The sequence below is a fragment of the Pipistrellus kuhlii genome, unplaced genomic scaffold (genome assembly GCF_014108245.1).
Source record: "Pipistrellus kuhlii isolate mPipKuh1 unplaced genomic scaffold, mPipKuh1.p scaffold_m20_p_3, whole genome shotgun sequence".
Classification (NCBI taxonomy): Eukaryota; Metazoa; Chordata; class Mammalia; order Chiroptera; family Vespertilionidae; genus Pipistrellus; species Pipistrellus kuhlii.
The window spans coordinates 152,102,799-152,128,099 of NW_023425529.1; the positions used below are offsets into that span (position 1 = coordinate 152,102,799).

Genomic DNA, 25,301 nt, shown 5'->3' on the forward strand with positions numbered 1-25,301 from the left:
AGAAAGTGTTTAAATGTGGATCCTTGGCTAGTAAGAGATTGAGAAACCAAGATAATTTTTCAGACTATTGCTTCTTTTATCATTCCTTTAGTCTGTCCTAAGAATTGATTTGAGTTGATCCTTATTTCAAAGGAGCATTGCTTGACATTTTTTAGATTTTTAAAATAGCTTTTTAAGGAATCCTATATAATAAAAGCTTAATATACTAAGTGTCTATTCATCCATTCATCTGTTCAACCAGTCAAGGTGTAATATGCTAATGATATGCTAAGGCAGCTCAACTGCTCGCTAAGATGTCCACTGACCACCAGGGGGCAGATAGTCAACCAATCTTTATGATGTCCACTGACCACCAGGGGGCAAATGCTCAGATTGGGAGGTTAGGTTGCTGCTGGGGCGTGGCCAATCAGGACTGAGAAAGATAGGCCAAACACACCCTGGAGCTACCCCTGGAGTTCTCCCTCCTACCCCCCGCCCGAGGTCCCTCCTCGATGGCCAACCTCCTGTGTCCCCCCTGGCCCAAATCATGCACCAGTGGGGTCCCTCAGCCTGGCCTGCACCCTCTTGCAATCTGGGACCCTTCAGGGGATGTTGGATAGCCGGTTTTGACCTGATCCTGTAGGCCAGGCCAAGGGACCTTACTGGTAGACAACAGGCCTCTAGTCTACCTAATAAAAGAGTAATATGCTAATTGACTGTACCTTCAGATGTCCACCAGCCAGTCAGGAGTGGGTATGCAAATTAACCCAACAAAGATGGTGGGTTAATTTGCATACACAGGCACGAGGAGCAGCTGGGGACAGAGCAGGATGCTTGCGTCGTTGCCATGGCAATGATGCAGGCATTCCACAATACCCCAGTGGCTCCAGGCCTCTGGGCAGCATGGGAAGGCAGAAAGGTGGCTCCAGGACAAAGCAGAAAGGCTGCTCTGGCCATACCGAAGGGGGTATCAGCAGCCAGGGGAACAAAGGCCCATTCTTGCACAAATCTTCATTAGTACATCGAGCCACTAGTTAAAATATAAAAACAATTTGACCATTTCTTTTTCAGTTTGTATCTCTGAAGGTCTTTAGGAATAAATGTAGTTTGCTCAATAATTTTTTGTGCTATTCCCAGTAATTTTCCACTCATCCCTTTCTTTGTTAGCTATCAGTTTGGTAATAAACTGATAGGTGTATTATTTCTAGTAACTGCTACCAAAACTGATTTATTGGTCAGACCCTTTTTCCTGGCTCCTGGGAAAATACCAGCCTTATTCTCCTTTTAAATTGTTCAAACTCATCAGAATTAAAAGGATTTATCTAACAATTTGAATAGATATTTTTTGTGTGTATAAATAAAAATGAAACCCTAGAATGGAATATAATTTTTATTTGTTTTAAAATTCTTTTTCTTGGCCAAAACCAGTTTGGCTAAATGGATAGAGCGTCAGCTTGGGGACTGAAGGGACCCGGGTTCGATTCCGGTCGAGGGCATGTACCTTGGTTGCGGGCATATCCCCTGTAGGGGGTGTGCAAGAGGCAGCTGATCGATGACTCTCTCTCATTGATGTTTCTAACTCTCTATCTCTCTCCCTTTCTCTCTGTACAAAATCAATAAAATATAAAAAAAAATTAAAAATTAAATAAAATTCTTTTTCTTTAAATATTCTATGTTAAATATACTTAGGTGTGTTTGTGTGAGTGGGTGTCCATCTCTAATATACCAGAGCATGTGTAGATTTTGTATCAGACAATTGCTTAATGGAGTTTTTTGTGTAGTTGAAATAACTTTAATCTTCCATTATAAGGACATATACACTTTTAAATACAAATATTGTCAACAGTTATGAGACATTAAGACTAAAATATTTTTGCTTAATAGTTAATTTATTAGTCTTATCAAAATCTGTTTGGGGAATTCTGAATTAGAACTATGTTGTCAGTGGTCAACAATCCTGTATAAGTAAAAGCCTTATATGCTGAGTGTCTGGTCGCCCATTCAACCAATCAAAACATAATATGCTAAGGCTGCTCAACTGCTTGCTGTGACATGCACTGACCATCTGGGGGTAGATAGTTGACCAGTTGACCAGTCGCTAAAAAATGCACTGACCACCAGAGGGCAGACACTCTGGTAGGTTAGCTTGCTTCTAGGGTCCGGCTAATTGGGACTGAGCAAGACAGGCTGGATATGCTCTGGAGCCCTCCCACGATCCCGCTCTGGCCCCAGTTGTTGGATTGATATTAACTTCCTAATTTGCTGGTTGTGCAGTACAGAGTGTCCTTATACTTGGGCATACATGCTAAAATATTAAGGGGCATGAGACATCATAACACTTATTTTTTACTGGCCAAAATTGCTAACAACTTGCAAATCTGAGCTTGATGTACTATTGCTGCAATTTTTATGTATATATGAAGTTATTTCACAGAAAAGGAACAAAATAAAAATACTTTCCATGACCATTCATTCGAATAATAGAAACTGATTGGACCATTTTTCTGTTTTCTGTTAGGAGCAATGAAAAAATACTGGTAACTCAGTTAACCTTACTTAGTAGTAGTAGTAAGATTATGCCCCTGGTTTATAGAACTAATAAGCTGTGCCATTAATTCTTCCTAAGTGCATTATTTATTGTGATCAACTTAATGGGTAATTAAATTTTACCAGTGTCTTCCTTCAGATATGGTTGATACAGAGTAATAGGATGTTTGCTAGTTTATTCACTGGATGGACTTGATGAGTAGTTTTGGGCATCAATTCCCATATCAATTCTTTATCTATCAAAGAAACTGAGCTAAACCATAATAGAAAAAAACCCACAAAAACCATAAAATTTTTATTGTTCATGCTTAAAAACATTTTGTTATTGGATTTATAATCCATGAGAGGATTTAAGGGGAGTAAATTTGCCACCACAATTTTAAAATGTAAGTATAAAGTTATCAAATATGTTATTGGTATTGCAATGTAGAAAAAAAGATAATACATATCTTAGTATGTGCATTGGAGATAATGTCAATGATGGCCACAGACTGAGAAAAGAGTACAGACCTACTAGATAATCCTTGGATGGCAGGAGAAATGGGCTTTTGGGGCAAGTTTTCTGTGCCTAAAGATAGTACTAAAATGCTAAAAAGTTAAAGAAAGATAATATAAAGGAGGTGGGAATAGGAAATACCATCTTACAATAGCAGTATATGGGAATTTAGGAAGAGGAAGGACTTGGACATTATTGTAAATGACCTATAGACTGATCATGTGTGGGTTCTGTGATGGTGAGCCACCACCTTAGGTAAAATGGAATTTTATGGGAGACACATGTGGTAGCCAAATATATATGAAAAGCAAAAAGAGGAGCAAATAGGAATCAGATGGAATTAAAAGGATAAATAATGGAGGAAGTTTTAATGGAGCACAAGAAAATGGAAGAGCAAATAAAAATAGGTATTTTTGAAAAAGAAGAAAAGTAGATAGAGAATAGTCGTTACTGTGGGAGGAGTGCATACTATCACTAAGTTGAACTACCAACAGCAAGCATTTATTGAGGACTTACTATGAGCCAGGTACTAGTAAGTGTTTAGTAATTTGTTCCTCACTACTCTTCTGTGAGCATATATTTTACATATGAGGAATCTGAGACATGGATGGTTAGCTAATTTGTGGAGCTGAGGTTCAAATATAATCATTCTATTGATGACAATACTACATAGAAAGCACAGGATTCCACCATGATTTGGCAGGTTTGGTAGATGTAAAGGCAGCTTAAGTTGCTCCTTATGCTAAACCCATCTATTTGGAGTTATTCATTAAGCTGATATAATTTACAGTGTTATCTTCGGAGAATGACCTTATCACACCAGTCCAAAAGAAACTACTACTATAATTAAACTGTTGGCAACATAATGTAAGATTTAAGAAAAACCACATACAACTGAAATTAATGTTTTTTCTGATCAATTAATGAGGTGATAATTAAACAGAAACTAGTCAGCCTGGCTGATTGTGTAGACCAGTACCTAAAATTTGTTTTTGCAATTCACATTCTTTAAGATAAATTTAATTACATTTATAGCACATTCATATTTAATATAATCTTTTTGTGACAGATTAACAGGTCATCATTAGTATGTATAATTCTTCTTGATGTTTTTGTTATTATTATATATTTGGGAGAAAAATAAAAGATTGTTTCCAAGGAGATAGTGATAAAGAAGAAACTTAGGAAAAATTGTTGTCTCCTTTTGTTTTCAGAGGACAAGCATCTCATTTCCCTCTGAAAGGGTATTAGAGGTACATAACTATATTTTGGAATAATAAATTATTTTAGCAAATAAAGAGCAGGATGAAGAATGCCTGTGTTTTTTATATTATATTAAAATATAGGACAGTTCTAGTTCATATTAAAATGTTAAGAATCATTAATTCTCATCACAGAATAAAAAAAAATGTTTGTATTAATTTTGTCATGTTTTACCCGAGAAGCAAATGGTGGAGCAAGTAACTTAGCAAAGTCTTTAAATCTAAACAATAAGAAAATTATAAGCTGCTTATTCTCAACCTCTTATAGAATTAAAAATATAGTATTTGTGTTTCACATATCTAGCAGCAGTTTATGTAGCAGTCAGTGAACCATAATAATGTTAAACAGTGGCAATATCCCAATTTAATTAACTGCATTTTGTTACTGGGGAATGTGGATATACCGCATATATTTGATATTTAATAATATTTTGTTGTTGTTGTTGTCAGTAGTGAGAGGTAAGATCCAAAAAGAAACAACAAACATCTTTATCTCTAGGAAAATCTTTTCTTTCAAGTTATAAATATGCAGTGTGTCTACTGAATACAAGTGCTATATCTTAGTATTTAGATTATGTTTGTTACTTTTGCTCTTGACACCTGGACTTAGGGGAAATGCTCTGAGGAGAATTGCAAGATAATTGCCTCTATAACTTACATCATTTGCATGGTTCTTTAATTTCCTTATTTCTGAAATAGGAGGAGAGGTTTGGGTCAGGGTATATTATTTCTAGGATCCTTTCCAGCCTAACAGTCAAATGAGAAAATTGCAGATTTTTTCCCACTTTTTGTGCTGAGTGATTATTTTTAAGATACACTGTGAAAGCCTATTAAAGGGGCAGGAAGTAGTTATTCCCTTCTGAGAATTGATTATAGTTTAATTAACAAACTTTTTCCCCCTTCACATTGTTTTCAAAAATAGAAGCAAGATATATGATCAAAGTATTTTTCAAATAGTGAATATCTTGATTTTTATCTTCGATTTAATTCTGCACAATGCTAATCTTCTTAACATTTGATGACAAAAAAGAATTTAAAATTTGAGTATGACAAAAAAAGACAACTTCTATGGTGAATCAGAAACACCTCTTGCTGCCTGAATCTTCCCAAATTCATATTATTTTTGGAAATGCTTTTTTGGCAAATATTTTGTTTTCTAAGTTTTACACTCCTCATCTTGGAAAAAAACCGCAAAACGTTTTTGCAGGAGCCTATTGCAGTAGAAGCTGTAGTATTTTAATTGTCATGAGGTAATGCTGGGGAAGTGCCTTTTTTGTTTTTAATGGTAAAGGATGTAAGTAATCTCTCTCAAATGTCAGATGAATTTAGGGTGTGCACTTTCTCTTCCCCTTATGATTACGTAGATAGGAAAATTAAATGTTCCAAACAACTCATGGAAAATGTTCCACATCAACATCATTTGTACCACAAATGCAGTTAACGCTCTTAATGGAATGCAAAGTAACAGGTAGATTATTAAATGTGAGGAAGTGATTTTTGAAATGAGGAAAAGAAATCATATCTTTGAAGTGTCATTTTAACTATTATGAATAAATTATGAATAGTATTATGAATAAATTTCAGTAAAACCCATCTCTTTGGTTAAGCTGAGGGAAAGTTGTTAGAAAATAGAGCATGTTGAAATGAATTTCATGAATTCTACCTATTACTGCCTTGTTCTGATTAATTCAAACATATAATAGCAATACTTTAAATAAAATGTAATCTTTAAAGGTTTACAGGATGTTGAGACACATGATATCCTGATACTAAAGGTTGCCGTATACACATCTTTTTGAAGTTTACATTTTTAAACTTAAAATATTAAAATTTAATAGTAAATATCAATACAAATCCAGAACTTTAAAGTTAAATATATATACATTTTTAAAATTATATTTCTAAGGCCTGTCTGCAAAAAATGGTTGAGAAACAATGACATCTCAGCATCAGCGAGCATTCCTAGAACACAGATGTGGGTCTCTAAGCGCCACACCCCCCACCGGAGGGATCAATGGTCTCTGACGGAAATGACTCCGTATCACAGGCAGGGAGAGAGCACCTTACATCTGCGCTGGGAACCCAAGTCAGATCATTGTCGAAAGATACCAGGTCTTGTTTGGAGGACTGACAACTGCCCAGGCGGCCCTCCCCCAAGGATGGCTTTGGGGTGAGAAATGCTTCCTGTTGCCCACGCCCCTTGGTGTAGTGCTGTTATTGATCTCCACCTCAGACCCAAGGCTTGCATGGACTCCAGCTGCCTCTGTGGGGCCTTAACTGGCCCTGGGAGCCGGTAGGGTAGATGCCGACACCCCTCATGGGTGCTGTCCCCGCTCCTCCCCCACCCCACTGCACTGACCTCCACCTGCCTCAAGTCCAGCTGCGCTGCCCTGGTGAATCCCAGGAGCCTGTGATGGATTCAGTTGACCGGAGTCCATGGCATTTAAATCAGTTTGCATTTAGGGATGGGATTATGGGATTATGGGATTGGCCCGTGGTTGTCTCAGCCTGGACCTGTGTGCTGACAGCTGAGGGTGACACTAGGCTTGGGAACAGTGCTGGGTGTGACTGGCTGTGACTCAACCAGGTGCTGGCTCAGCACAGATGATGTCCCTTGGGACAGGGGCCTGGCGGGTGGCTTCACTTGAAAGAGTGTTTTTTAGGGAGGAAAAATGAGCAGCTTGAGAGCTGGTGCTCCAGGCTATGTCCATGGTGCGTCCAAGGAAAGAACTTTGATCTGGGGACCCCCTGCCCCTCACCCCCACCCAGTGCAGGAGCCCTAGTCTCTCCAAGACCAGTCTCTGGCTTCTTCCTGGGAGGGAGGTGGTCTGACTGAGGCCCCTGCTACTGCCGCTTCTTGATCGCCCTGTAGGCCTGCACAGCCCGCTGTCCTCCGCCATGATCCGCTGTTGGGCCATGGAGGTGGGTGGAGGCCGGACACACCGCCAGGGCTCAAAAGCATCATCAACACGCTTTTACTCTTGTAAAACCCTCGTACTCTGACGTTCACACCATTGGTCTACTCAGTGGTAGGCAAATTCATTAGTCAACAGAGTGGTAAACCGCAGTTTGCTGACCACTGGTCTACATCACTACCTCACCTCCCACTTGGCAACCTTGTATATGATCTGTATCTGACTCCATGCGCAAGTCCTTATATGTTCTCTCCATCCACAGACCTCCACTCCTGTTTTCCTCCTTTATCCATCTTAGTTCACTGCATTCACTTACAAATAATCTTAACTTCCTCAACCCCTTTCATTCTTCCATCAGACCCAAACTCAGATGTACTCAGCCTCCCCATCTCTTTATGGCTACAACACACAAAGTAGCTGAGCGTTTGTGGAGAAGTCATATACCAGGGGTGGGTTTATATCATGGCATAGGCATGTTGTCCCACTGCAGCTGAGCCATCAGCATGGATTGTGTAACAGTTTAGATGTTTTTCTGATTAGCTCACTGGTCTCTCTTCTTTGGTGACTATTTCCTCTATTAACTGCTGTATTCCCACTATTCACTTTACTTCCTTAAGTTATATTACTCTCCAATAGTTTAGACCTGGTCACCATAATTTTTTATTTTTGTTTTATCTAATTCATTTAATAAACTGTAGCTAGAGTTATCATTTAAAAATAGAAAGCTGGATAGAGCATCGGCTTGGGGACTGAAGGGCCCAGGGTTCGATTCCCGTCAAGGGCATGTACCTTGGTTGCGGGCATATCCCCAGTGGGGGGTGTGCAAGAGGCAGCTGATGGATGACTCTCTCTCATCGATGTTTCTAACTCTCTATCTCTCTCCCTTCCTCTTTGTACAAAGTCAATAAAATATATATTTAAAAATAAAATAAAATAAAAATAAAAAATAAATAAATAAAAATAGAAAGCCGATTATGTCACCTCTAATTCGTCCTCGGTCTACATCTTAGCTTAAAGCTCAGTGCCTCAGAGAGGTTTGCCTTCCTGCTAAGAAGTAAAGAATAATGAGAGTTAAGAGGAGAATATAAAAATTTCTGAATTAGACTTGTGACCTTTTAGAATATACTTTTAGCAGCTAGATTGTAGAAGGTTATAGAAGGGAAAAGATATGCGGTAAGAATATAGGAATAGCGCATTTGTTCTAGAACCTGTCAGAGAAAAGGAGAGAAATAGTTTGGTAGTTTCAGAGCATAATGGTTCAAGTGCACATGCAGTGAAAATACGAGGTTCTGTCCATGCTTGAAAACAGAGGGGAACTAGTCAGTGTGAGAGAGAAGTCAAGGGAGGAGGATGGTCCATGCAAGAAAATCAGAGGACTGGTGACTTCACTTTCAGGAAAGAGGAGGTCATCTGCCCAGGGTGGGTCACTGGTAGGTGATAATTCCTGTAAACCTGGTGTGCTTTGACTCGAAGGTCAATTTAAATTAAAGTCATAAAATCTTTATGTTACTTTCTAAACAGAGATGTATCTTTTGATTAAAAAAAAACAGTTTAAAATAATCTAAAATATTCTAGTATTTTCATATTGCTGGAACATTTCTATAATATTATCTGCCTTTTCAGGTGTGAAATTTTATTTGAGCCCAGAGTAATTTGTCATTTGTTACTTCACTCTTGGCCTATTTTTCTTTTTATTCTCACATTGAATTTTATTTATTTTGTTAGCTTTTATTGTTAAAGGAAAGATCTTGAAAATTTTTAATCCTGAATGGGTGTTTGAGCAAAACAAAATATCCCTTACTAATATTGGAATATGACATATTCAAAATTAACTGTTTAAATATAGCTTAAATAAAAGGTCTTTGCAACCATAAAAATCATAGAATTTTAGATATAGAAGAGGTTTTCTTTTTTTCTTTTTAAAAAAATATATTTTATTGATTTTGTACAGAAAGGAAGGGAGAGAGATAGAGAGTTAGAAACATCGATGAGAGAGAGTCATCGATCAGCTGCCTCTTGCACACCCCCCACTGGGGATATGCCTGCAACCAAGGTACATGCCCTTGACCGGAATCGAACCCGGGACCCTTCAGTCCCCCAGCCGATGCTCTATCCATTGAGCCAAACCGGTCTCAGCGATATAGAAGAGGTTTTCATTCAGCATTGCTGGTTCAGGTTCCCCATTTTCAGATAAAAAAAGAGGGCTGAGAAAGAGAGATGATCCGAAATATATTATAAAAATGGGTCCCATAGAAGATATCAGTAAATCTATGACTAGACAAATTTAAATAAATATTTTTCTGTTAGCCAAAAGGAAAATTTGAAAGAATAGCAACTGTTTATTGTATGCCTAATACTGAAAGGTCTAAAGTAGGTATTGATTGCTAGCAACAATGAGAGAGGAAATTACCGTTTACACTTATCCTCACTTCAAAATTTTATTTTCTGTATGAATGTATTTATTTCTTTTAGTTCTCAACCAAGAATATTTTTTCCCATTGATTTCTAGAGTGAATAAAAGGGAAGGGGACACACACACACACACACACACACACACACACATCAATTGGTTGCCTCCCACATGTGTTCCTACACGGGCTAGGGAATCTGAAGCCAAAGTATTAGTAAGTATGTGCCTTTGACCAGGAATTGAACTCTCAACCTTTTATTGCAGGCTGACACTCTAACCACTAAGACAAACTGTCCAGGGCTAAAAATTTTTAATATATAATATGGTATGTGGGCAGGGCAAATTTTTAAAAAATATATAAATGTGTTTGCATTGATAAGCAAGTCTCCCTTTCATCCCTTTCTCTCAGCCACTCTGCTCCTCTTATATGTTAGTTCAGAGATAGTTGATGCCTTTAAAAACAAACATGCAGGTTTTTTTGTTTTTGTTTCTGTATCTCTCCCCTCCCCCTAAATGATAGCATACTGTAAACACTATTCTTTGGAATAGTTGCATGTCAGTATGAATAGAGATGCCTCATTTTTAAAGAAGGGGCACTAGTTCTTACATGCTACATTTATATTTATATTCTATGTATTTTAAGAGCATGATGGCTGGGTATAAAATTGGGGGATAGCATTCTTTATTTTTGGTTTTGAGACCACATGGCTTTGTGGTCTTCTGTGATCATGTTGCTCTTGAGGAATTAGATTGACCTGAAGTTTGTTTCTTGCTTGTGCATGAATTCTTATCTTTGTCTAAATACCCACATAATTTTTCTTTATTCTTAAAGTTCCATAAACATCATTCTATATCTTCAAGCTTTTATTTATTTTGAAAAGTTTTACATTTCATATCTTTGAATTTATATCCATTTTTTAAAGCCTTTTTGAATAAGACTTTTGCATTTTTTTTTATCTCATTTCTCCCTTCTTCATATCTATTGTCTTCTCTATAAATTTATTTTATATTATTGATCTTTTCTGTTTTGTTTTATATGACTTCTCCATGTGCTTGTCTTTTTAGTAACATTCTATTTTTGGTTGTTTCTTAACATGGCTTTTATCTTTATAATGTTATTTTCTTCTTCTTTTTTTTTCTTTCTTTTTCCCTGGGTTCTACCAGCTTGATTTTCATTTCCTTCTGTTGTTATATAATCTCTTCTTTGAACCTTTGTTTTTCTTCTTTGAGGTCATTTTTTTTTTTTTTTTAAAAGGGAGTCACGTTTCCTATGGTTGTCTTTGAGACTTTGTAGAATTATTTATCTGAACTCTTCCTGTGTTTCTTTGAGTAGTTCTTGTGTTGTATGCTCTTAATTTACCATTTTCTCTTTATAAAAATATTTCTTTGCAGTTAGTATGCAAATATTTAATATTGGTTATTCTGATTATTGTTTATGTTGCATTAGGGTAGATGATTTGGTGTAAGCATGGGTAACCTGCAGCTTTTCCTTGTTAAGCTTGTTACCTGAATGTTCTCTCACTAAATATGTTATTTTCTTTGTACTAGGTTTCATTTCCCATTTGCTTTTGGCATTGAAAAGATAGAGTGGTATGTTCTGTGTGAGAATAAGGAAATGCTACTTTACATCTTTTGCTTCAGTCACTCTTGGGTAAAAAAATTAGGCCTGAGAAGGCATATGATGGCTTCCAGCATGTTCTCTTTCCTCATTAAAATTTGCATATATGTTTCTTGAAAAGGGCCTCTTTTAATTTTCACATTTCTGTCTGGAAGGAACTTTCCTTATGTCCTACTTGCCAAGTTAACATTTACATTTATCCATTCAATAGCAGAGGATGCATGGAGAGAACTCAGTTTTTTAGGAAGGGAAGATATATCAAATGTAGTTCAAAATACTATTTTCAGTTTTTAAAGAGAGAGATTTTTCTTCCCTTTCAGTTTTCAAAGTCATATTTGATATATGATTTATATAAAATTTACTCTTTTTAATTGATGGTTTGATTGAGTTTTCACAAAAATATATCTCTGTATGATTCCCACCAAAATCAAGATTTAGAACACTTCCATCACTCCCCAATCTTCCCTCATAGCCCTTCTTGCTAGTAGTCAAAGTTATTCTTCTACCCTTAACTCCTAGAAACCACTAATCTGTCATTAAAGGATTCATACAGCATGCACTCTTTTTTGTCAGCTTTTTTTCACTTAGTGTAATGCCTTTGAGATGATTATTGCTAATTTCTTTTTCATTGTATGGATATACTTTATTTGGTTACCCATTAATCAGTTTATTGGTTTTTTAAAAATTTCTGTTTGTGTATGTAACATTCTGGTATATATTCTGCTATCATAAATGAACCTCTGTGCATTCACGTATAGTTCTTTGTTATGTATATATATTTTCACTTTTCTGGAGTTTTCTGAAGTGGATCTACTATTTTTCATTCTTCCAACAATAAATAAAAATACTAATTGTTCTATATCTTTATCAGCTCTTAGTATTTTATCACTTTTTTTCATTTTAGCCATTCTAATGGCTATGTAGTACAATTTCATTACAGTTTTAATTTTAATTTGCCTTTTCTTAATGATCAGTCAGTGATTTATATTTTTGTCATTTATTTTTCTTCTTTGGTGAAGTCTCTAATAAAATATTTTGCCCATTAAAAAAATTTAGTTTTTCTTATTGAGTTATAGTGAGAGTTACTTGTGTATTTTGGATGTAAGTCCTTTATCGGAAATGTATTCTGCAGATATTTTCTCCCAATTTATGGCTTGATTTTTCTTTTCTTATGTGTCTTCAAGCATAAATTTATAATTTTGATAAATTCCAGTTCATCTACTTTTTCTTGTTAGATTTTTATTTTTGTGTTCTAAGAAATCTTTACCTGGCCCTAGGTCATTCATAAAGATTTTCCCTCATGTTTTCTTTACAAAATTTTAGTTTTTACATTTAATTTTAATAGCTTTGAATGTAGTTGATGGCGTAGGGTTTATTTTTTTTACTAAAGATGTTCAATTTGTTGACAAACTATATTTCTACATTTACCAACTTGGCACTTTTTGGGAAAATCAACTAGCAATTTATGTGTGGGTTTCTGAACTCTCAGTTTTGTTTTTTTAATAAATGTCTATTCTTACATTAGTGTCTTGATTACTGTACCTTTGCTTGTTTTCCAAAATTCTTCAATATTCTATATATTAATTGAGATCAACTTATCAATTTCTACTGAAAAAACAAAGTTTGCTAGATTTTAAAAATTGGGATTACACTGACTATCAATAGATCATTTTAGGAGATAACAATAATACTAAACCTCTTCTAATTTATGAACATTTTATATGCATATATATTCATTTTTAGGTCATCTTTAATTTATCACAAAAGTTCTGCTTCTAATTTTTGAAAGAATAGCATTCCCTCCCCTACTTTTTTGTTACTTCTTAAAAAGTTTTATTAAAATATAATTCACATTCCTTACCATTTGTCCATTAAATTGTACAATTCTTTGGCTTGTAGTATATTCACAGAGTTGTATAACCCTCACCACAGTCAATTAAAGAACATTTTTATTATGTCTAATAAGGCCCATTACCCATAGTTGCCACCCTCAATCCCCCATCCATTTCCACCACTCTCCCCCACCCTTGCTTAGGAAACCACTAGTTTACTTTCTGTCTCTATAGATTTTCTCTTCTGGACATTTCAGGTAAATGGAACTATTAATATATAACTATGGTCCTCTGTGACTGGCTTCTTTCAGCATTATGTTTTCAGGTTCATTCATGTTGTAGCATATATCAATATTTCACTTCATTTTATTGCTAAATAATATTATCTTGTATGGATATAGCACATTCTGTTTGAACAGTCATAAAAATGTTTTACTTCAGGTTGTAGTAAATTGTTCCTCCTCTAACATGATTTGAGTAGATTAGTTGTTGTTTTTCCCCTTCATATGCCCTAAAGATGGCAATTGCATGCCGAAGCCGGTTTGGCTCAGTGGTAGAGCGTCGGTCTGCGGACTGAAAGGTCCCAGGTTCGATTCTGGTCGAGAGCATGTACATTGGTTGCGGGTGCATCCCCCGGTAGGGGGTGTGCAAGAGCCAGCTGGTCGGCGTTTCTAGCTCTCTATCTCTCTCCCTTTCTCTCTGTTAAAAATCAATAAAATATATTTATATATTAAAAAAAAAAGATGGCAATTGCAGTTTCATTCTGTTAACCCTTTGGATTTGAAATTAGTATCAAATACAAATTTTTAAATAATTATTCAGAATTTTTTTATAGCATCTAGCTTCTTTTTTTGACAAATAAAACTTTGTAATTGATTATTGAGCTTTTTTTTTTAAACTTTTACATTTAGAAGCAATTTAAAAGCAAATATTTTCAGTTTTATAAGTATTTTTAGCACTTACTGTTTCTAACCTCTGTTGAGAGTTTCTTTTGGAAATCTTTCACTATAAGGAGATACTTAATTTGGGGAGAAGGGCCAAACAGGATCATTTAAAATGTATTAGTGCTGCTTTAATCAAAACTACAGGTCTTTCTACTTCTCAGATCTTTATCATGTGTTTTAATAGTAATTAATGAATGAGATAGTATGATTATCTGACCTTATTTTTGAAACTTACTTAAGGGTGGGGTAGTAAAACCATTAGAGACTTGTGAAGGGAGAAAATGTTTAGGAGCTACCATGACACATATATTGGTAGAGACTTCCATATGTTCACTTAATTATTTTTTTATAGTTGGACAGATATTTTTACTATATTATAGTTTAGAAACTAAAGCTCAGGCTGGTTATACTCCAGCTTTCATAACTAACTCTAACTTGGTAAAACATCTATCAAGTGAGACTCAATTGTACAGCATAGTGGTTAGACACTCATATACTTTACAAAGTGGTCCCCCCATATTTCAGGTACCCACCTGGCACCATACATAGTTATTGATACAAAATAATATTGAATATGAAGTGTAATTCAAGAATAAAATTTAAAAAGATATCAAGTGAGACTCAGGTCAGTCTCATTCCAAAGCCTTTTTTTTGTGTGTGTGTGTGTTTTGTTTTTGTTTGCTTGTTCCTCCTCCACCCCCATCTCCAGTTACTAAATGATACTGTATATATAGGGAGACCACTAAATCTGAAAACACAAGTGAGTGGATAATACAGGAGTGGGCAAAAGTAGGTTTACAGTTGTGAGTACATGAAAGTTTATTTTTGTATTATTATTTATTAATTACTAGAGGCCCGGTACAAGGAATTCCCTAGGCCTGGCCAGCAATCAGGGCCTATGAGGGCCATTTTGCCCAGTCCTGGATGGGACAGGAGGGACAGAGAGGAACCGCGGGAGGCTTGCTGGCCGGGGGAAGAATTGGAGGTTGGCTGGCCATGGGAGGTTGACTGTGGGAGTGCACTGAGCCTCTGCCCCTTGGTGGTCAGTTTTCATCATAGCAACTGGTCGGCCTGACATTCTGGACATGTGGAGGTAATGGTCAGTTAGGCTTTTGTGTATATAGATTGTATTTTTTTTCTATATGAACAACTCTAAACCCATTTTTGCCTACCCCATATATGTTCTATTGATATTTCATTACATAGCCAGTAGCATATCTTTGTTTCTATACTTTATGACCACATTATAGAGAAAATATCTACATATAAGTACTTATTCAAACAAATACAGTATAAAGTGTGTTTTCTTTAATTAGTAAGTGTCTTTCAAGAGAATTAAGTGATTGTGGGAATTTTTAGGGATCATATATCTTGGCTCTGCTAAAGGTTTATTTTGAAACTTCAACAAACTTGAATATCTCTTTGTTAGGGTTGTTTACTGTAGACTTAAAATAATAATGTTACGTTTTTTAAAAATCTAATTTTTAGCTCATTAAAGAGAGAATGAGTAAGTGAAAGGGAAGAAATAACTAATAGTACTTTTATTTTTAAATTCGCTTTTATTTATTTTTCTTTCAGTTGCTTTTATGTTATTTATTTAAAAGTTAAAATTTTTCTCTTAAGAATATCTGTTTTAAAAGATCATGGGTTGTTTTGTTTTTTTTTATCTTCATGACTCATAACTTGACGATCAGCAAAAATATGACAGAATTTGCAAAGTTCAAAATGGACTTTTAATTCTCAGTACCAAAGAATTTTACCTAATTAAAGCTCCTGTTTAATTAAGATAACAATACATAGTCCTTCGTTAAAATCAACACAGAAAAGTTCTTTCTTGGTCCTTGGAGAGGATATTATATGCAGGCCCTGTTGTGTGAGTTGCAAAGTGTCACTGGAATTTATAAGCATTACTTGTCTAATTGCAGTAAATGTAGCATGTCCGGGTAGGTTTGGAGTTAGAAGGCTGTTTGTTACAAAGTGGAAATCACTTGAAACCTCAGTACCCAAAGGCAGCTGTGCTCAGGCCCTTCACCTCTCCCCAGAGAGGGCTGGGAAGACGCTGTTGGACCCTGTCTTTCATGGTGGGAGCAGTAAACATGACAGGTTGTTTGGGAGCCATCTGTTTAAAATGGCTGCTGCTTTGCATGTAGCAGTGAACTTGAGATCAGCTTTCTTTCTTTCTTTCTTCCTGGTAACAGTCTTATTTGGTGTCACAACAGGTGGAAGTTGATGGGTCGAAACTAAATGTGACCAGCACATGGAACCTGGCTTCACCCTTATTGTCTGTCAGCGTTGATGGCACTCAGAGGACGATACAGGTAAGAGCTCTGATGATTTTCCTAGAGGATCACATTAAGCCAGAGATCCTTCTCAGGGTCTGTGTGGTTAATACTTACACACATGCTAGGGAAAAGCTGCATTTTATCTCTCGTGTGCATTTTATGGCTGGAAACAGTTTTTCTTATTTTGGAGAATCTTGAGTTAATTCCTATTCAGAGAAAATGCTGCTTTCTTTTTTCAGAAAAAAGAAAGGAAGGTTAGTGTTACAGATATTTTGTTATAGATAACGCATCCTGCATGCTTTTCTTAAACTATTAGGTTAGTAGTTTTCTTTGCCATTGTGGATTTTCAGTCGTAAAAGATGACTGATTTCATTACCTTCCTTTTCTGTGTAATTGAAATGTGTAGTATCAGATCATCAGAAATGTGAGCTATTATGTTGACTTGCCATAGCATGTTGATACCTTTTAAAAATTGAGTAATCTTAATTCGTTAACCTTTCTTTTACCCTCAAGATAAAACCTATTGCATTGAGGAGATGCCTTGAAACCCAGGTTGATTAAATGTTCTTTGTATTCTGTGACCTCCATTTTAAAGTAGGAAGCTGTGAAAAGAGATTCTGCCAAAATTCCTTCGGTTCACCTCATAGTTAAGGTTTAGGGTTCCAAGAAAACACACACACACACACACACACACAAAACACACACAGTAGAACATGTGGCTGTCACATGCAAGTAAAAATCCTAAGCCTCCCATTGCATTCAATTCTCAATCTTTATTTTATGAAAGTGTTTTGACATATTCTTAATTTTATTTTATACAGGAAATAGATTTTTAAAACCTAAAGAAATAAAGAGAATCACAGAAAGAGACTGCTCTACACCAGGATCATATGTCCCTCTGTCTATCTCTATTAGAGACTGTGCAGCAGAGGATTCCAGAACCCCTATTACATAGTTGGTGACTAAACTAATTTCAAACCCAGGTTCAACCTGTATGGTTCGAAGAAACAGTAAATTCTCAGTAATGACCCCCATATTTAAAATTTGGCTTTTGACTTGTTCCAGTATATTTTCTCTCATATTCTAAATATGATGTTAAATACTTTGGACGCTTGAAAAAAATCACTGCATAATTTTGTATCACTTAGATCTAGTTAGTGTGTCTTCTGAACACATGGTTTTGTTATGCTTGTTTATGTTCCATAGAAAATGCTCTGCACCGAAGGTGCTCTGCCTCAGGCCTCCATGTGATTTGGCTGGGGGACATAGTCTGACCTCTCTGCAGTGAGAAGAGAGACACACAAAGTTCTCTTGTCCAGATCTTTGTATTGTGATATTTTCAGCATCCTTATCAAGACTATGCGGATATGTGTCTTAATGTCACCCTTACAAGTAGAGCTTCCAGCTAAATTAAACCTGGATATGTATTTACAATAACACCCAGAAGTATTTTTTGGACCAGAGGAATATGGTTCAGTAAATTCATTTTTATTCTTGCAAGTTTTTGTTTAAGGGAAAAGTTAATGTGAAATAAAGAACGCTTCAAGGCAGACCTCTTGACTTTTTGGAGAGATCATTGCTTCTAGCTCAGTGCTCTCTCATTGGAAGGAAATAAACTGGGGGAAGTGAATGCAATATTGAAAAAAAACAAAACAAAAAACAAGTCATGTATCTAAAAAGTCAAGTAAGGAAAATTGTTCCTTATCAGAACAGGTAAATTTTGTTTACTTTCTGTGGGCATTAGTGTTGACTCTTTTTATCTCCCAAAAAATAACAAGGCCCCTATGAAATTACTAACAGTTATCATCAGAATAATAACACATGCCTATTGTGTATCAGGTTCAGTTCTAATCACAGTACTATATTAACTCTTTTCATCTTCACAAAAATTGCATGAAGTAGGTACTATTATTTATACTTTTTCATTAAGTGAAGTAACTGAGGCTCAGAGAAAGTGAAGTGACTTGTTCGAGGACCCACAGGTAATGAGGGTAGAGCCAGGATTTACCATAAATCCAAGCAGTCTTACTGAGGACCTGTGCTCTTAAACATTACCCTGTGCTGAGGCAAGCTAAGGAATGGCCCCGTGATTGCAGAGCAGGAAGAAGCTGAGCAGAAGTTTGAATTCTGGTAGTGTGACCCCAGACTCTGCATTTGCCCAGAGTACTTTCCAATTTTCCCATAGAGTTCTTGAAATAATAATTTACCTTTCATTCATGCTTTAAGCCAATGATGCTCAAACTTTAGTATGCTTTAAAACCAACTAGAAGACTTGTTAAAACTTAAACTATTAGACTGACCCACAGAGTTATGCCAATTTAGTAGGTCTGGCCTAGGTGTGCATTTCTAATAATTTCCTAGGGAATGCTGATCTTGATGATCCAGGGTCCACAATTTGAGAACCACCACTTTAAAACTTTGCAATCATAGAATGAGCTGGCAAACGATGAGCAAAAGTGTGGTAAGTAGGAGGCCACGTCCTTCGATGCCTTGTTAATTACAGAGTGTTCACTCTGCTTTATCCTTAGCCAGTGGGACTCATGGAAGAATTTCCACTAAAGAGTGATGGTATGAACAGAATTGGAATTTAGAAAGAGCTTTTTTTTTTTTTTTTTTTTTTTTTTTTTTTTTTATTATTAAAGAATAATGAGACTGGAGGCAAAGAGAGAACTTAGAGATGTTAGACTCTAACAGTTAGAGGAACAGTTGGAAAATCATTTTGTCTGAAAAATGTTACCAGTCAGAATAAAGAGCATTGTATGACAAATCTATAGATATAAAAGTCTAAGTGACTGGAACAACCAGTTGCTATGGTGAGTACTGACCACCAGGGGGCAGATGCTCAATGCAGGAACTGCCCCTTGGTGGTTAGTGCACTTTCACAGCCAACCTCCCATGGCCAGCCAACCTTCCCTGGTCCCTCCCCCTATCCCTCTGGCCCCGTCCAGCAGGCCCCATATGGTAGCTGGCAGGCCCCAGCTGATCCAGCCCCAATTGGAACTGGGTGAGATAGGCCTTGATCTCTGCCCAGGCCTAGGGATCCCACTCGTGCACAAATTCCATGCACCAGGCCTTTAGTAGATTTATAAGAACCATAGGGAAAAGAACTTCAAAATGTTTTTTGTTTATTTCTCTTCCACTTGCCCGTAAGCAGATCTTCAAGGTTCATTCTTAACTCATTTTTTCCTCTAGGCCAGTGGACAGCAAACTCATTAGTCAACAGAGCCAAATATCAACAGTACAACAATTGAAATTTCTTTTGAGAGCCAAATTTTTTTTAACTTAAACTTCTTCTAATGCCATTTCTTCAAAATAGATTTGCCCAGGCCATGCTATTTTGTGGAAGAGCCACACTCAAGGGGCCAAAGAGCTGCATGTTGCTCACAAGCCGCAGTTTGCCAGCCACAGCTCTATGCTGAACTGACCTCCTGGGCTCAGTACTTTTAAGCAGATTAGCTATAAAGCTACTACTACAGTGCGTTTGGATTTCTCTTATAGTTATTTATGGTAAATTCAGAGAACAATAGGATGGATATTACCACAGGCATTTCAAGCGATTTTATAGTAATAACTGCTGTTCTTTTTTCCTGGACTTTCGCACAGGCATTTAAACATTTAATTATTACATGCTTTATGTACACATATGTATTGATCTTGTAAAAGCTAAAGACTAATGCAATAACCTGTTTTCCCATCATTTGGTTTAGCTCAGAGGATAGAGTGTCATCCTGAAGACTGTAGGGTCTCGGGTTCAGTTCTGGTCAAGGGTACAATGTAGTGATGATGATATTAATAATAATGTATTTTACACATGTGCTGGTATTTTTCCTCATTTTGTAGTTGAGGAAACTGAGGCTTGTAGGAGATAAATTACTTGCCTATGGCATTCTCTGATAAATGAAAAAGCCAGAATTGGAAACCTGAAATCTGTGCCCTTAATAATTGAGCTTCATGTCCTAGTGAACCTTGGTATCTAGACTTACTTAAGTTTTTCCTGACTGGTGGATTTAAAGGGTATTTCTTTGTGGTTTTAACATATATTTCCCTTACTGTTAATGACAGTGAGCATTTAAAATGTATTTATTGACAGTCCTGTTTTGTCTTCTGCAAGATGCCTGTTCATGGTTTTTGCTCATTTTTAAAAATTGAAGTGTCTTTTCCTTATTGATTCATAAACGTTCCTTATATTGTGTGAATTGTGATCCTTTGTTTTTTATATGTGTTTCAAAAAACTTTTCCCAGTCTGTAGTTTGTGTTTTTACCTCTTAAATTATCCAAGTGAAGTTTTAAGTCACAGATTTAATATCAGAATTTTCACTCTTGTCCTTTATGGCTTATGTATTTTGTATTGGATTAAAAAACCCTCTTCTACTCTCAAGTTCATAAAGATGTTGCCTGTATTTTCTTATAAATCTTTTAAATTGTGCTCCCCCCCCCCCCACATCTAAATCCTTAATCTCCCTGGGATTTATTTTTGTTTATGCTATAAGATCCAGTTTTACTTTTTAAAATGGATAAGCAGTTGTGCCAGCAATACTTAGCCATGTTTTTCTGCCACTTACTTGCTAGCTACCTTCTCACCTTTCCAGCCCCACCATTCTTTAAAAGGCTGTTGTTTTCTATGAAGTGTTTCTCAATTAAATATAAGCAAAATGAGGATTTTTCTCGTAATATGAAATTCTGCTTTCACAAATTCTCTCCCAATTACTCTCTTTCATTTTTCATTTATCTTTAAGGAATTCTTAGCTACGTAAAAAGTTTGTGTTTTGCAAAACAAGGGTATCAGATGATAGTTGAGATACAACTTAGGAAAACATGTTTGTGAAATGGGATTGGGAAGCATGCATATAGGGAAGTAATGTGAGCTAATAAGCTTGGGAAATAGATTGGAGGAGTCACAGTTATGAATGAAAGGTTAAATGGTCTGTGCTTTTCAATTCTCAGTGGAGATACCATTGAAACTCTGTGCAGAGGGAAGTAATGCTAAACAATTACCTTCTATCCCCTACTCTCCCCAGCTCCTGGCAACTACCATTCTCTTCTGTCTCTATGAATCTGACTACTCTGGGAACCTCATATAAGTGAAATCATGTAGTATTTGTCCTTTTGTGACTGACTTGTTTCTCGTAGCATAATGTCTTTAAGGATTATCCATGTGCTAGCACATATCAGAACTTTCTTCCTTTTTAAGGCTGCATAATATTCCATTGCATGTATATACCATAATTTTTTTTATCCATTTATCTGTCAATGGACATTTGGGTTATTTCAACTCTTTGGCTATTGTGAATAATACTATTTTGGATGTACAAATATGACTCCCTAGTTTTCTTCTGAGCATATATCCAGAAGTGGAATTGCTGGTTCATATAGTAATTCTAGTTTAATTTTTTAAAGAACCACCATGCTCTTTTCCATAGCAGCTGCACCATTTTATATTCCCACCAGCTATGCACAATAATTTCAATTTCTCTACATTTCACCAGCACTTGTAATTTTCTGGTTGTGTTGTTTTTATGATAGTTATTTTAATGGGCGTGGAGTGGTATCTCATTCTGGAACAGGATTTATTTCGTTATTGAAAAAGCATTCAGAGTGCTTCCCAATATTTTCCCTTCCCCATCTGTTTTACAGTCCAGCCAATTCATTATATAAAGGGAACTTTTTAGTACAAATAGAAGCAACTTTCTTATAATTGTTCTTTCAAAAAAAATTTGTCTCAACTTATTTTTTTTAAATATATTTTTTTATTGATTTTATACAGAGAGGAAGGGAGAAAGATAGAGAGCCAGAAACATCGATGAGAGAGAGTCATTGATCAGCTGCCTCTTGCACACCCCCCACTGGGGATATGCCCGCAACCAAGGTACATGCCCTTGACCGGAATCGAACCCGGGACCCCTCAGTCCCCAAGCCGACGCTCTATCCATTGAGCCAAACTGGTCCCGGCGTCTCAACTTATTTTTTTCCCCCTCCCCTGTATAATTGCATAATTCTCAGTGTGAAAACTTGCTACCAGGTCATAAGCCAGCAATAATCTATTTAGCAGCGAGTATGTTTAAAATTCTAGTTCATTATAATGTCAAAACTAGTAAAGCTTCTAGACTAAGAAATTTTTATAGGGAAGATGAGAGAGGTTCTTTCTTCCTTCCTTTCTTCCTTTCTTCCTTTCTTTTCTTTCTTTTCTTTCCTCTCCCACGTCTTACCTCCATCTGGGGCCACTCCAAAGTTGCAGTATGGGGTAAAGATGAGAGGTGCACAGCAGGAAGAACTATGTTGACCCTGGGAGATGTAATCTGTTGTTCATTCTTTTAGGGCTTGACAAATGTCCCAATCTGGCTAGTTGGACACGTTTGTCGATTTGGGGGAATGCCTCACCTGCAAAACGCTTAATGCCAGCGCTGTCTTTTCCAGCTGCCCCAGCATCCTGCTTTTTATCATTCCAGGTGTTGCTGTTGGGCAGGGTCTCTCATAATGCCCCAGCCTGGATCTCTTCTGCACGACCAACATGTGAGACACAGAAATAGTTATACTAGTAGATCCCTGCCTCACCAAATCTTCTTTTCTTGTTCTGGCACCAAAAGGGTTGCTTATCTTCTCCATGTGTCCCTCAAAATCCAGGAGATACATGGAAAGCCAAGTGATTCTGATGAAACTCCTCTCACATAGCTTCAAGTGTTCAACCAGAATTAAACTCCTCCCTCCCTTTCTTTTTATTGAATTTCTTGGGGAGACATTGCTTAATAAAATTATATCGATGTCAGGTGTACAAATTCTGCAATACATTATCTGTATGTCATATTTATGTTCACCACCCCAACTCAATCTCCTTCCATCACCATTTAACCCCTCTTTACCTTCCTCTACCTCCCACCCCGCTTTCCCTCTGGTAATTGCCATATTATTGTCTGTGTGTGGTGAGTGTGTATGTGTGTGTGTGTGTGTGTGTGTGTGTGTGTGTGTGTGAGTGTGTGTGTGTGTCTGTGTTTGTGTTTGCTTAATCCCTTCACCTTTTTCACCCAGCCCTACAACACCCCTCCCCTCTGACAGCTGTCAGTTTGTTCTATGAGTTTGCTTCTGTTTTGTTTGTTAGTTTATTTTTGTTCATTAGATTCCACAAATGAATGAAACTTATTTTTCTCTGATTGGATTATTTCCTTTTTTAACTTCTTTCATAATCTCTTCAGGTGAAAAATGGGAGATTCCTGATTTCACAGCTTCTTAGCATGTTTTACCAGGAAGCCTAGTCTAGCATAATTCTTAAGAATAAGTAAATATTTTGTTTTATTGCTGCATTCCTGTGACTACACAAGTAGTAATACTTAATATCTTTATCTGATTAGATAATTAAATTCTTGACGAATACCTTTGTGTTAGGAATTTGCTATCTATTCATTCAATCAGATCCCATTGTCTACTTATTTTCCTGTGTTTTTTTATTATTAAACTTTATAAGACTAATATTACCCATCAATTTCTTTAAAAAGAAATAGTATTTGGGCATGTACCATCATTTGGATAATTAATTTTATAGGTTACTAACTTATCTTAATTGTTTTAAACCACCTATTTTAGTTTTGATTTGACCTTGAATTCTCACTGCCTGGCTGAGTTCTTAGCACGTGTAGAGATTCAATAACTGTGGATGATAGGTTGAATGGATAGTCACCCTGTATTTTGTAATTTCACATATAAATCTGTCTCATTCATACCTTGATTTTAAGTTTTAGATTTTATTTTTTCTAAGCCTTCACCAAATTAAGCCAGGTCATTAAAATGGCCTTCTTGGCCATTTTATCAGTTCTTTCTAATTCCTGATCTTTCAACATTTGCATATACAGTACTCTACTAGATAACATGGTTGTTTGATCTCTGCAGATGCAGAATCACTGTAGTTTCTGTGACACCAAAGAAAAACAAAAGGGCTCCCAAGCACCTGCTCACTGAAGGATCTCATCAAAGTATATTCTTTTCCAGTTGAGTTAATGTCTTTCCTACTTGCCTTCATTCAGTGATAGTTGTCAAGAAAGGCCCACCTCAGGCTATTTCTGATTTCTCTTGCTTAAAGACTCTCACCCAGGGTCACTCATAATTGTTAGTAACTCCAAGTATAGAGGCAATGAAGCATCCCTTTGAAAGGAGGAGGGTCATATATTTTGAAATAAAGTAATCTATCTATATAATAATAAAAGTGCAATATGCTAATTAGACTGGACAGCCAAATGACCTTCTGGACATCATTTTAGATGAAGCCACCAGCAGGAGCTGAGGCAGAGGTGGTTATGGGTGATCAGGCAGGCAGGCAGGCAGGCAAGCAGCTAGGGATGATCAGGCAGGCAGGTGAGTGGTTAGGGGCAATCAGGCAGGCAGACGAGAGGTTAGGAGCAATCAGGCAGGTAGGCAGGTGACTGGTTAGGAGCCAGGCGTCCTGGTTTACGAGAGGGTGCAGTCTGGGCTGAGGGACACCCCCCCTCCCATGTATGAATTTCGTGCACTGGGCCACTAGTTGATAATAAAGAACTGGGGATAGAAACATTCAAACATCTTGAAGACACTTAGGTCCTCTTCAGAATTTTTATAACTTTTTGTCTAGCTCTTTAGCTAATAATTAAAACAAGTTTTCCTCAAGTATCATCATTCAAAGAAAATAAAATGATAGAATTGTGCATTCTTTTTTACCCATTACAATAACTTTTTAACTATTTTCTTTACAAATGTAGAGTCCATTAGTAATTATGCTTATTAGTTAGATCTTAATGGCCTAGGCTGGGAATTAAAAATAATCTCTTATTCTTTTGTGAAAAAACATATTTTGATTTCCAAATTAGCAATTTAAAAAGTTGTGGAATAAAATAGCATTTCTAGTAGAAATCTAATATGAGCCAAATATGTAATTTTTAAGTTTCTTAATAGCTACATTAAAAAAATTAAAGAAATAAGCAACCAGTCCTGGCTGGTTTCTCAGTGGTTAGAGCATCAACCCATGGACCAAAGAGCTGCCTCAGATCAAGGAGGC

At 36.5% G+C, this 25,301-nt stretch overlaps 1 protein-coding gene across 4 annotated transcripts in view; it reads left to right on the plus strand.

The window, feature by feature from the left end:
• The window catches only part of PCCA (propionyl-CoA carboxylase subunit alpha), a 348,233-nt gene that overhangs the window by 250,640 nt on the left and 72,292 nt on the right, over positions 1-25,301 (plus strand). For all 4 annotated transcript variants that reach the window (XM_036454630.2, XM_045588766.1, XM_045588767.1 and 1 more), the window contains one exon: positions 16,223-16,321. In XM_036454630.2, coding sequence (XP_036310523.1) covers positions 16,223-16,321 — 99 coding nt within the window. The remainder of the gene's footprint in view (positions 1-16,222; positions 16,322-25,301) is intronic.